The 13,903-nt window shown below is 34.6% G+C and overlaps 1 protein-coding gene across 2 annotated transcripts in view; it reads right to left on the bottom strand.

Annotated features, from left to right (window-relative positions):
* Positions 1-13,903, bottom strand: part of LOC150109817 (kinesin-like protein KIF11) — a 575,645-nt gene that overhangs the window by 354,798 nt on the left and 206,944 nt on the right. For both annotated transcript variants that reach the window (XM_090396826.1, XM_090396834.1), the window contains exon 9: positions 4,207-4,399. In XM_090396826.1, coding sequence (XP_090252952.1) covers positions 4,207-4,399 — 193 coding nt within the window. The remainder of the gene's footprint in view (positions 1-4,206; positions 4,400-13,903) is intronic.

The following is a 13,903-nucleotide window of genomic DNA, read 5'->3' as shown; positions in this document are numbered from 1 at the left end:
TTCAAAAAATTATTGATAATTATCATCCTTTCACCAGACTAAAATCTTATGTGAAAAGAATTTCAATACCTGCCTTAAAGGAACCTCAGAATAAATAGCAAGGATTCATCTCTGTGTGTGAGGCTTAAGTGCTGTGACAAATTCATGTTGGAGATTTAATGGAATATCATCACTGAAAAAGGATTAAAACTAATTTTAATACTTCCAATATTTTGTTTCAGTCATAGATATCTTCAGGGATTACAAAAATCTTTGTAACAACACACACACACACACAAAAATAATAAAACAGTGAGTGAAACTAAAGTCCTATCTAAGTGATGCACCCTTTATGGGCATTTGCAGATGGCCTAGGATGTAAAGAGGTTTCTCTGATAATTAATGTTTCCCAAATTTTGGGAAGTTTAATGCAACCGTGTTTGTTTAAATTCGGTCGATTCCTGAGTGCATATGAAGATTCAAAGAATAGTCTTTTTTTAATTTACTATGGTGTTTTTTTTTCAGGAGATCCTGTGGGTTGTATTCAAAACATGGTCTGCAAGGCCAGATTGACCATCATCGTGATTGCAGATGTATGACTTATGTTCTTCTAACTGGATGGTTGCTGATATGGTTGCATTAAACTTCCCAAAATTTGGGAAACATTAATTATCAGAGATCCCTCTTTACATCCTAGGCCACCTGCAAATGCCCATAGAGGGTGCACCACCTAGATAGGACTTTAGTTTCACTCACTATTTCATTATATTTGTGTATTGTTACAAAAAGTTTTTTTTTTTTTTTTTGTAACAACAAAAATAATCCCTGAAGATGTCTCTGTGACGGAGACAAAATATTGGAAGTATTAAAATTAGTTTTAATCCTTTCAGTACTGAAAATATTCCATTAAACCTCCAACATGAAAGTTTCTTCTAAAATTTTCCACTGCCTTCAAACCAGCTTGGAAAAACTGTTTTCCTTTCAACCATCCACAAAGGATGCATTTACCTCTTTCCTCACTAGGTGTATTAAGTACTCTAGTCATGCCATCATTGTTATTTTGGACAGCCTTTAAATTTTGCACTGATTAGAACTCAAGAACATTAAGACTATATTAGATTTTTGGAATCCAAAAAAGTCTAGCCTTGCATCACACACTTGACACCAGGCACAGAGTTCTTTGGAACCAGACTAAACTTCGTTTCAGCAAGTGAATATTCGCTCGTCTTTTCATAGAAAGATGTGAGACTATGAAATTGTCCAAACCCAAATTGCATGCCAATATCTGTTTTGAGAAGAGACTGCCATTAACTGTTCATAAGTTTTATCTGTGCAACTTTTTTTTACAATTGTTACTTTGAACTGTAATAGTGTAATATCATATACCTCAGCTGCAACTGAGACAAGCTAATATATGAATTATGACTCATTGTGATTCATCTTTTGAATCTAGTTAACAGTATGCCTCCCTGATAAAGTCCACACAATGTTGGATGAATATTGGAGTTTTTAAATAAATTAAAGATGCAAAGAAATTATATTCTTGGTTTAATCTTTTATCCAAGTGTAAGCAAACAAAGTTTGCACCTGAAGTCACTTTATGACTGGGCTACTTGTATACAGAGGCTAATGACATCAATTGCCTTAGTATCCCATAATGCAATGCATATATCCTTACAGACATGTATAAAGCTATGCATTATGGGAAGGGACACTACCCAGAATGGTTTGACTATTAATGAGGTCTCAGCCAAACCTAAAAAGAAATAAACATAAAATCAAAATGAAAATTAACGAAACAATCTGGTTTCCAGGAAAATAAAGGAACTAGAAAAGGACTCTTCAACATTAGAACTATTATAGAAAGATATTTGGAGAAGCAGAAAGAAGTCTACTTATGTTTTATTGACTACACAAAGGCCTTTGACAATATACAATATGAACAACTAATCAAATGCATCAGAAATTTAGGAGTAGATGGTAAAGATACCAGATTACTGATAAATCTATACTGGGAGCAAACTGCCTCAATAAAAATATCAGGAGAAATCACAGAGGAATTCCCAGTAAAAAAAGGTGTCAGACAAGGCTGTGTTCTTTCTCCTATATTGTTTAACCTCTATACTGAAAATATCTTCCAGCAATTAGAAGAATTTAATTGAGTCAGCATGGAGGCAGGAATATAAACAACTTAAGATATGCAGATGATACAGCACTGCTAGCTGAAAATAAAAGATCTTCAAACCTACTAGAAGAGACGTTGAAGCTAAGTGAAAAATATGGACTTAATTTCAACTTCAAAAAAACCAAAACCATCCTGGTAACAAGAGAAAAAGGGAAAATATGCGATATAAATATTAAGGTCAGAGGAAATACTTTAGATCAAGTAGAGAGATATATATTTGGGTCAACTAATTACAGAGAATGGAAAGTGTGATAAGGAAATATTAAGAAGAATAGAAATTGCTAGATCAACCTTCATGAGCATGAAAAACATTGACCTCAAGGGAAATTCACACAAAAACAAGAATTAGGCTGTCCAAGGTCAACACTGCTATATAGAACAGAAATTTGGACAACATCAAAATATTGTGAAAATAAACTAAAAGCCTTTGAGATGTGGATCCTCAGAAGAATTCTTAGAGTCCCATGGACTGCCAAAAAAACTAATTTAGAAATATTAGAGATGACTGGAGAAGATAGGAATCTGTTGAAAAACATTAAGAAAAGGAAAACCACCTACCTTGGTCACATACTAAAAGCATGAATTCCTACAAAAAACACTTCTAAATGGAATGATAAAAAGAAGAGGAAGACAAAAAACAGATTGGATCAGAAATATTAAGGACTGGACCTTTTTGTCCTATGAAGAATGCAAAAGAGAAGCACAAAACCGTACATGGTGGAAGCTCATGGTAGTCAACTTCCTGGAAGGAGATGACATCTGACAAAACAAGCCAGACCTAGAAGTGTTACCAAGGTGGAAGTAATGCAAAAGTTATATTTCCATATATAAGTAGTCAAAAGGGTGGTGGCTTATTGCTAAAATACTCTAGATTAGAAATAGATACTGAAAGTTTTGGTTGGAGTTTAAGTTGTCAAGTTAATTTAACTATGTAGTGCAGCCAATGTGAAACCTTTATACTTCAAGATAATTGGGTATTTTGGGTAACTTGCTCGCATTGTAAGCAAGTTACCCAAATAATTCCCATCTTGAATTATGCTAATGCTTTAGTTACAATTTGTTGCAGCAGATGGGTTTCATCAACTTTATATTTTTTAAATAAATATATGCAATACATTGATTAATAAGTTTAAATATAATGAAAATTTAATAAAATGCATAGAAATAGGAGATATTAAAGATTCACTTTATTTCCAAGTTGTATGTGTAGAAGATTTGAAAGTTCCAAAATTTTGACCAGAGCATGTGAGAATATAATAATATTCAACATCAGAGTTGCCTTGGTTTGCACTACTTAAGACATGCGCACTGCTCAGTCTGTATATTCCCCTTTTATTGGTGCATTTGATAAAGGTTTCACTGACCACTGTCATCACCAATATGAGGCCATATGGCTCTGTTAATTACTATTACACACTGACAGTTCACTTAAGAAAAATACAACTCAAATCTCTAACATAGGACTGCTTTAGTATTAAATAAGAGTTTGTGCTCTCTTAATATTTCTGCATAGTCTCTGAAGAGAAGCAACTAGCTGGAAATTATATATAGAATATATAAAGGTTTCACTGGCCATCAGGCCAGTGAAACCTTTGTGAAATGCACTAATAAAAAAAAGCAAATACACAAGTCTGGGCAATGGTCATTCTTAAGTAGCACAAGTCAAGGTAACTGATGTAGAAGATTGTATTCTCATAAGCTCTCTGGTCCAAATTTCGAAACTTTCTACATATATTATTCAGCTTTGAAATAATGTTGGATCTTTAATGCTCCCTATTTCTATATAATTTAGATCATTAAAATGAAACTATATGGATCTTTCTTTGATAATTAAGAAAGCAAATTCTGGGAAGAAGGAAAAAAAGAAAGGGGGGCAGAATCATTTCAGTAGCCTATTGTTTTTAAAAAAAAAATTCTACCTGAGATTTAAAAATTTCTTATGTATTTTGAGACCTAGCTATGAGATGTATTTACTTAAAGCAAATGTGCTCATGGGTGAACACTAATATAACAAAACCCTAATAAATAACCAAAGAACTTACCTTAAGCATCATCATTTTGCTCATTTTCTGATTAATTTGTGGTCTGTTTGTTATATTTTTAGCACGATGAGCATAATCCAAAGTACTAATCGTTTCTTCAATGCTGATTAATGCAGGGGAAATTGTTGCAATAATTGATGTTTTGGTATGACCTCCTAGAGAATCTTGCAACAACCTTGTTAATTTGCTCTCCCTGAAAGAGGAATTCAAGGGATATTACTAATTATTTTTCAAATATTAATTGAAATCAACTTAGAAAGCTGCTCTTAGTTGCTATGATCAAATAAAATCCATGTAGTGAGCATAAATTGAAAAATATTTATGGTTCCCATATTAAAACTTCAATTCAGAGTCATATAGGTAACCATTATCAAAAGTATCAATAAATGGTTTTATCACAAACCCAACCATGTTGAAAATATGTTTACAAAAATTGAAAACTCTATAGCATTTGTTATAGCAAATTCAAGCATGTAATTTCAAACCTTTAGAGTTAAAGCCATGAATGAGAAATGAAACAGCTGATTTTTATTTATATATATATTTATTTATTGAACACAGAAAAATGCTACAAACTTAAAAACACAAATATTTCCAACTACTCAACTTTTACAAATGAGATAGCTTTATTCTTGCTATCAGGAATACAAATGCTTAGGCCATGATGTTCATAACCAAAATTGAAGATGTTAATCTCAACTCTTTACTTTGTGTAGATCATAGGTTCCACAAAGTGGGTGGTACTGTCCCCAGTGGGCAGTAAAGCTTTCTGGAGGGGGGGGGGGGGAAAGATATAGTGGGATGAAGCATTTGGGGCGTTCGAGCAGTCTAGGGGTCGGTGGCTCTTTATAGAAGAAATTAATATATTTAAAAATTAATTATTTGCGATTAGATAATCATTGAAAATTTAAATATTGCATTTTAATTCACCTTATGCCATCTTACACGATCAATTTTTTTTTTTTTTAATCAATTTTCTGTTTCAATTGTTTAATCATTTGAAAATTTACCATGTCAGATAGAAATAGATGTCAATTTTCTATGTCAATGAGAAAACAGAGCATATATATATATATATATATATTAAAGATACCAAGCAATTTTAAACTTGGTTTTACTCCATTTTTCCCAAGTAAGCAAACACACAAAAATGTCAAGTTTGCGCCTGCAAGTGATGCAAGACAAGCTGATCCTACAGGTAGTGCAAGACCAGGGCAACTCGTGGTAGACGTAGAACAAGCTCTAACTTGTTTTGGTAAAATACTTACAAGCTCTGTATTACTAAGTCTTGGTATTTCTAGCCTAGCTCCCACTGATGAGACCTCAATAAAGGTCGAAACCGGTCTGGGTAGTGGCCCCTTGCCTTTAATACAAAACATCATACATCCCCATACTGGAGATGTGTTTTGGCATTAAGGGTAAATAATAAGATTAGTGATTGGAGCTTGTTCCACGTCTACCACGAGTTTCCCTGGTCTTGCACTACCTGTAGGATCAGCTTGTCTTGCATCACTTGCAGGCGCAAACTTGACATTTTTGTCTGTTTGCTTACTTGGGAAAAATGGAGTAAAACCAAGTTTAAAATTGCTTGGTATCTTTAACATAATTATACCCAAGGTAAAAATACTTTCTACATACATATACACATATATACACACACATACATATACATACATATAAACATATACATACATACACACACACACAAGTGTGTGTGTATAATAGGTTATGTTTACAGTAGTAAATATATTCGATATATTTCATTTCAAAATATATAAAACCACTTTTCTAATTGATTTGTACAAAAATAAACCCAATTTTATATAATTTATATAACGGGAGCATTACAAAATTTATTTCTTGTAAAGTGGGAGGTGGTCCGAAAAAGTTTATGAACCTATGGTGTAGATGATGTTCTACTTCCAAATATATTATATCCAGTTCTGAATGGAGAACTTTTAGAAAAGTAAACATTTCAGTTATTAAGGCACAATTTTTAGTTAAAATCAGTAAATTAAATATGCAACAGAATTAGAAAAGCTGGTAGTACAGTGGGAATAAAATGAATAAATTTATATGGATGAAGTAAGCAATTAGTCAAAATACAAAACTAGATGTATACAAGACAGTGTTCAAACTCATTTTAACTTGTGGATCTGAGAGTTGGGTTAGAAATAAAACACTTGATCAAAGACTAAAGACCACAGATATGATAGTTCTGAGAAAGATTAGTGGAGTGAACAGATGGCACCAATGGCAGTTATATTAAAAAATGAGGATATTGGGAACAAACTTGACACTGTTAGCATTCAGGAAAGAAGAAACAATGTGGTACAGTCACTTAATCAGAACTGGAGAGAAAAGGTTAGCAAAACAAGTGCTCTTTATTATGATAAAAGAAAAAAAAGACTCAGAACACCAAGATCTAGGTTAATTAGCTGAGAAAAAGTGGTAAAAAGTGATCTTACACAAATCTTATGTGGTAAGATCACTTACAATGGGTGAGGAAAGATCAACAAAGCAAAGTGTTTTCTGAACAGGATTATCCACAGCAAAACCAACATTTAATTGAGAACTAAATCATAGATAACTTGAGTAGGGGTGCTTAAGGGTCAAAGCTGTATAACTGATAGGAGACCTCCACATAGCCTTTAAAGGAATGTGGAGAACCGACCAGGGCTTCTGACCTAATGTCCAATCCTCACCTTCTCGTGGTGCACCCTGTTGGGTATCTACTTGGATACTGAATGATCGAGGATGGGCTGGCAATTTGGGACTTAGCCGACCAAACTGTATTCTTATTGGTTAAACCAGAATAAAAAAATGGTACAACATCACAAAATTTCATGACAGCTGGGGAGTCGCCCGGTTAAACAAGGCCAGCGTTGTTTTTGCCAGTGAACCAGGACAAACAGTGAAGTCAGCTACTGGAAGAAATCTGAAAATGCACCCCAATTCAACATCACCAGAGTTAAAGATCGGTACTATCAACATAAGAAGCCTGAATGGCAAAGAAATGGTGCCAGCTGAAGAATTAGATAAGTACCAGATCGACATTATAGGGTTGACTGAAACAAAAAAAGACAAAAACTGGTGATATCTTTCTGAGCAATAAATACAAAATGTTATTTTCAGGCAATGGCAATCAAGGAAAAGAAGGAGTAGCCATAGTATTCAACACAAAATACGAGGCTCATCTTCTTGAATGGCAGTCAGTTTCAAATACAGTAATGTGGGCAAATATGAGAATGGGGAACTGGACAATGAGACTGATTTGTGCCTATGGTCCCACAGAAGGTTCTACTAAGGTAGAAGTGGAAGAATTTTTTGAGGCTTTAGAAAAAGCAACTGACACAATGAAAAAGGAAAAGTTGGTCCTTGTTGGGGATCTAAATAGCAGAGTAGGAAATGAATGCGAGACATACAAAAATATTTTGGGAAAATTTGGAGAAAAGAGCAAAGCTAATAACAATGGCAAATATCTGTTGGATTTCTGCTCAGGACATGGACTGGTTATTACTAACACCATGTTCCAACATAAAAATGTGCACAAATTCACATGGAGAGAAGAGGCTAGGAATAAGAAAAGTCTCATTGACTGTTATTGTTGATAGCGATGTATTCTCCCTGGTGCAGGAGACCAGAGTGTACGGAGGATTTGAAATTGGAAGCGATCGCTATTTAGTCTTGGGCAGGATACAATTGAATTTCATATTAAAAAGAATGATATGTAAGAAAGTTTTAAAGCGAATAAAAGTTGAGCAGCTCTCAGATGTGAACTGTAGACTAAAATACACAAAGATTATTGAAGAAAAAATGAAAGAGTTTGAGAACAGTAATCAAACCTTGGAGATTCAATGGCAAGCCTTGAAGAAACCCCTGATCGATTCAGCTAGAGAGGCATGTGGTGAAGTTGTCTGCAAGGATAGAAAAATCAGAACTGCATGGTGGACACAGGAAGTTAAAGAGGCAGTGAAGGAAAAGAAGAAAGAATATCAAAAGTTCCTGTCAAATAAGTCAACTTCTTCTCTTAGAGAATATAGAGACAAATGCAAGAATGCTAAACACTGTATAAAACTAGCTTAACAAAAATCATGGGAGGACTTTGGCAAGAATATAGAAAATAAATATCAAGAAGGTGGCTAAATATTCTGGAGGTTGTTGAAGAAGCTTAGGAAACGTGACATGAAAATGGGAGAAAAAGATAACCTTGAAGTATGGAGTAATTACTTTGAAAAATTGCTAAATGAAACAAGCAGTGATAGCACAGTGTAAAAAAAAACTCAGGCATACAGTCAGGAATACATATCCATACTTGAAGTAGAAAAAGCCATGAAAGGCTTGAAAAGTGGAAAGGCAGCAGGAGTAGACGATATTCGACCAGACATTCTGAAGTATGGTGGTATAAAAGTCTTACAGTGGCTGCACTGCATAGATCAGAAAGCCTGGACAGAGGGACGAATTCCCAATGATTGGAGTAGAGCTCTCATAGTACCCATATATAAAAAAAGGGAAATAAAACTGAATGTGAGAATTACAGAGGTATTTCCCTGTTGAGTGTTCCTGGCAAGATCTATGCAAGTATACTTGAGAAATGGTTGAGAAGAATTGTGGAAGAAAAGCTTGAACAAGCTGGATTCAGGCCAAATAGAGGCTGTCAGGATCAAACCTTCACTTTACGACAAATAGTCGTAAAGTGAAGATCTGTATTTAAGTTTTGTCGATTTGGAAAAGGCATATGACAAGGTGCCAAGAGAGAAGCTATTCAATATGCTGCAGATATATGGTGTCAATGGGGCATTATATCAAGCAATACGTAGTCTTTATTTGAGTTGTAAGTCAGCAGTTAGAATTTAAGTACAGGAAGGTGGTTTAATGTTAAATCTAGTGTGAGACAAGGATGTACATTATCCCATCTGTTATTCATTATCTATATGGATCACATTATGAAGGAAAGTGGTATTAAACCTGATATCAAAATTGGAGATGTTAATGTCAGCTCTTTGCTTTATGAGGATGATGTTATACTTCTAAATAAATCCGCTACAAGTCTGCAAGATTCTCTGACTAAATTCAATTGCTGTTGTAATAGATATGGTATGAAGGTCAGCAATAAAACGTCAAAGACAATGAAAATAGGCAGAATCATTGAAAATGTCAAATGTTGTGAATGGAGAACCTGTGGAACAAGTAAAAAATTTCAGCTCCTTACGCACAATTTTTAGTGAATATGGTAAATTAAATATAGAAATAGACAACAGAATCAGCAAAGCTGGTATGGTGGGAAGTCAAATGAATAAATTCATATAAGAGAGAAATTAGTCGGAACACTAATTTAGCTGTATACAAGACAGTGTTCAAACCAGTTTTAGCTTATGGATCTGACAGCTGGGTCAGAAGTAAAACACTTCACCAAAGACTAGAGACTGCAGATATGAGTGTCCTGAGAAAGATTATAGGCGAGAACAGATGGCATCAATGGCAATATCATATTAAAAACGAGGATATTAGGAAAGAACTTGACATCGTCAGCATCCAGGAATGCATTAGCAAAGCTAATCTCAGCTGGTATGGTCACATAAACAGAATGGACAAAGAAAGATTAGCAAAACGCGTGTTCTCTGCCAGGTTGGCAGCAAAATGACCCAGAGGAAGACCAAGATATAGGTGGATTGATATGGTACAAAGTGCCTTAGATGATAGAAATATAAGATCTGATAATGTTGGAGTCTTGAAAAGTAACAGACTGATTTGGAGGAAAATTGTAGATAGGAAGTTAGTAATGATGTAATTTTTTTTCATGTAGTACTATCATATCTTGTACACCCCTTGAGGGTACATGGCTGGAATTTGATGATGAATTGAGAAAGTAATCCACCATCCAAGACAAATAAGATTTATTATATTGAAGTCTTGACAGGTAGCAGACTGACTTGGAGGAAAACTGATAGGAAGTTAATAGCCTAACTTTTTCATGTAGTCGTGGAGTTCAATAAAGAGCTTCTAGATATAACAATGGATCTGTATCACTGCTTTGGCAGTCTCGTGAACTTTGATGGAGTAGAGCTTTTGTCTAGGGTTATCAATTTTCTATAGAGCAGCAGCAATTCCTGGATAAGAATAGATATGGACAGGCGTTAGTTCAACTCCTGGACAGTTCTTGCATGCTTCATAGCTACTACTATCTGGCTGAATTTTCATGCCTTTAAAATGTTCCATTATTAGTTTTGACTGTGGTTATTTCTCTATTTTCATTTCATTCTTCTTGATAGTTTGTTTTACCAATCTTATTTTGGTGACAGAGTCAGCATCAGTTAGTGATAGTGGGTTAATATTTGAGGTAAGTATCTTGCTTCTTTGGCTAGTCTATCTGCTGTTTCATTGCCTTCAATATTTACATGGGCTGGTATCCATTGCATTGTGCAGTTCTTATTTTTCAAATTGAAGGTAGTTAGTAATTCATGAATTTCAGTGTGAAATTTGTTTTTCCATTTTTTAATGCCTCAAGTGCAGATTTTGAGTCACTGTAGATGGTTATTCCTTCTGTAATGTTTATTACTGGATTTGAGAGAGAGAGAATTTGTAAGCTGTTAATTCACAAGTGAAGTTTCAAGCTATTTTGACAGTTGTGGTTTTGATTTCCATTTCCTCACCTCCAGGTAAAGTTAGAAAAACTCCTGAACCTCTTTGGTTGAGTACTTCAGATGATCCAACAGTGTAGGCAATGACAACACAAAAAACAACCTACGAGGCCAATCTTCTTCAATGGCAGTCAGTCTCAAGTAGAGTAATGTGGGCATTTATAAGAATGGGGAACTGGACAATGAGACTTATTTGTGCCTATGGTCCCACAGAAGGTTCTACTAAGGTAGAAGTGGAGGAATTTTTTGAGGCTTTAGAAAAAGCAACTGACACAATGAAAAAGGAAAAGTTGGTCCTTGTTGGGGATCTAAATAGCAGAGTAGGAAATGATTGTCAGACATACAAAAATATTTTGGGAAAATTTGGAGAAAAGAGCAAAGCTAATAATAATGGCAAATATCTGTTGGATTCCTGCTCAGGACATGGACTGGTTATTACTAACACCATGTTCCAACATAAAAATGTGCACAAATTCACATGGAGAGAAGAGGCAAGGAATAAGAAAAGTCTCATTGACTATGTTATTGTTGATAGTGATGTTTTCTCCCTGGTACAGGACACTAGAGTGTACAGAGGATTTGAAATTGGAAGTGATCACTATTTAGTCTTGAGTATGATAAAATTGAATTTCATATTGAAAAGAATAACATGTAAGAAAGTTTTAAAGTGAATAAAGTTAAGCAGCTCTCAGATGTGAATTGTAGACTAAAATACACAAAGATTATTAAAGAAAAAATGAAAGAGTTTCAGAACAGGAATCAAACCTTGGAGATTCAGTGGCAAAGATTCAGTGGCAAACTCTGAAGGAAACATCGATTCTGCCAGAGAGGCATGTGGTGAGGTTGTCTGCAAGGATAAAAAAAATCAGAACTCCCTGGTAGACACAGGAAGTTAAAGAGGCAGTGAAGGAAAAGAAGAAAGAATATCAAAAGTTCCTGTCAAATAAGTCAGCTTGTTCTCTTAGAGAATATAGAGACAAATGCAAGAATGCTAAACACTGTGTAAAACTAGCTTAACATAAATCATGAGAGTACTTTGGCAAGAATATAGAAAATAAATATCAAGAAGGTGGCTAAATATTCTGGAGGTTGTTGAAGCTTAGGAATGGAGGAAAGAGTGCTGTAAAAGGAGTTAGAGATGATAAAGGTGACATGAAAACAGGAGAAAAAGATATCCTTGAAGTATGGAGTAATTACTTTGAAAAACTGCTAAATCAAACAAGCAGCGATGACAGCGCAGTGGTAAAAAACACTGACCAGGCATGCAGTCAGGAATAGATATCCATACTTGAAGTAGAAAAAGCTATCAAAGGCTTGAAATGTGGAAAGGCAGCAGGAGTAGATGATATTTGACCAGAAATGCTGAAGTATGGTGATATAAGAGTCTTACAGTGGCTACACTGCATAGTTCAGAAAGCCTGGACAGAGGGACGAATTCCCGATGACTGGAGTAGAGCTCTCATAGAACCCATATATAAAAAGGGAAATAAAACTGCATGTGAGAATTACAGAGGTATTTCCCTACTGAGTGTTCCTGCAAGATCTATGCAGGTATACTTGAGAAACGGTTGAGAAGAATTGTGGAAGAAAAGCTTGGTGAAGAACAAGCTGGATTCAGGCCAAATAGGGGCTGTCAGGATCAGATCTTCACTTTACGAGAAATAGTCGAGAAAGCATGCGAATATAACAGAGATCTGTATTTAAGTTTTGTCGATTTGGAAAAGGCATATGACAAGGTGCCAAGAGAGGAGCTATTCAATACGCTACAGTTATATGGTGTCAATGGGGCATTATATCACGCAATACGTAGTCTTTATTTGAGTTGTAAGTCAGCAGTTAGAAGTGAAGCAAGTACAGGAAGGTGGTTTAATGTTAAATCTGGTGTGAGACAAGGATGTACATTATTCCGTCTGTTATTCATTCATTAATAAAACAATCAAGGACAATGTTCTATTTGTTAATAAAATAACATTAAGAATAGCTGAACTAAGTCTCTTCATAAATAAAAGATGACTTAAAATTATACAAATATTCTACATAATTATAATGGGCGACTTTAATGCCAATATTGGAAGCAGAGATAACCATCTGAACTCCATCAGTAAATTTGGATTTGGACAGAGGAATGAAAGAGGAGAAAGACATTGAATTCTCAGAAAAAAATAACCTCTTTATTATGAAAAGCTTTTTCAAGAAGAAAATCAACCAAAAATGGAACTGGAGGAGCCCAGATGGACAAACAATGAAATAGACTTCATCCTCTCCAACAGAAGATATATAATGAATAATACCAAAGTGCTTAACAGATTTAATACAGGTAGTGACCACAGACTAGTAAGGGCAAAAGTATGGATCAACAAAAAATGGGAAGGAAATAAGCTCATAAGAAAAAAGTCCAATTTAATGAATCTACAAAATCTCTACCACAATAAAAGCCATTATAGAGAATCACTCAAAAATGAACTTAAAAAAAAGTTAAACACAGCTACTACCATCGATGATGCTAATGAAATCTTAACAAAATCTATCTTGAATTGTGCACTAGAAATAGGAGTAAAAAGGCACCAAAGAGGAAAAACTAAGACTGCAAACCTTAGATCTGATGAAGAAAAGAGATATGAATGACACTAATAAAATAGAATATGTGGAAATTTGTAAAACTATATGTAAAAGGCTGAAACATGAAATTGGATCTTATAATACCAGGAACATTAAAGAAACAATAGAAAGCAATAGTAATATGAAGGTCCAAAGATGAACATTATCAGTTGGAACAAAGGAAATAGCTGTTATAAGAAGAAAAAATGGTGAACTTATAAAAAAAAAATAGAGATGCAATAATCAAAAGAATTCAGGAATTTTATACTGAACTCTCTGAAGACAAAGACTCATCTATGGATAACGAGTGAAGAAGAACATGATGCCCCTGAGATCTTACAAGGTGAAGTAGAAATGGCACTGCAGGAAATGAAAAAATGAAAGGCCCCAGGAGAAGATGGAATTATGGTCTACTTCTTAAAACTAGGAGGAAGCATTGTTATCAAACAGCTGACTAA

This window comes from Typopeltis vanoorti, chromosome 1, assembly GCF_054136105.1.
Source record: "Typopeltis vanoorti isolate ZY-2024b chromosome 1, IOZ_Tvanoo_1.0, whole genome shotgun sequence".
NCBI lineage: Eukaryota > Metazoa > Arthropoda > Arachnida > Uropygi > Thelyphonidae > Typopeltis > Typopeltis vanoorti.
The sequence above is the reverse complement of the archived record's forward strand: the minus strand, read 5'-3'. Positions and strand labels throughout refer to the sequence as shown.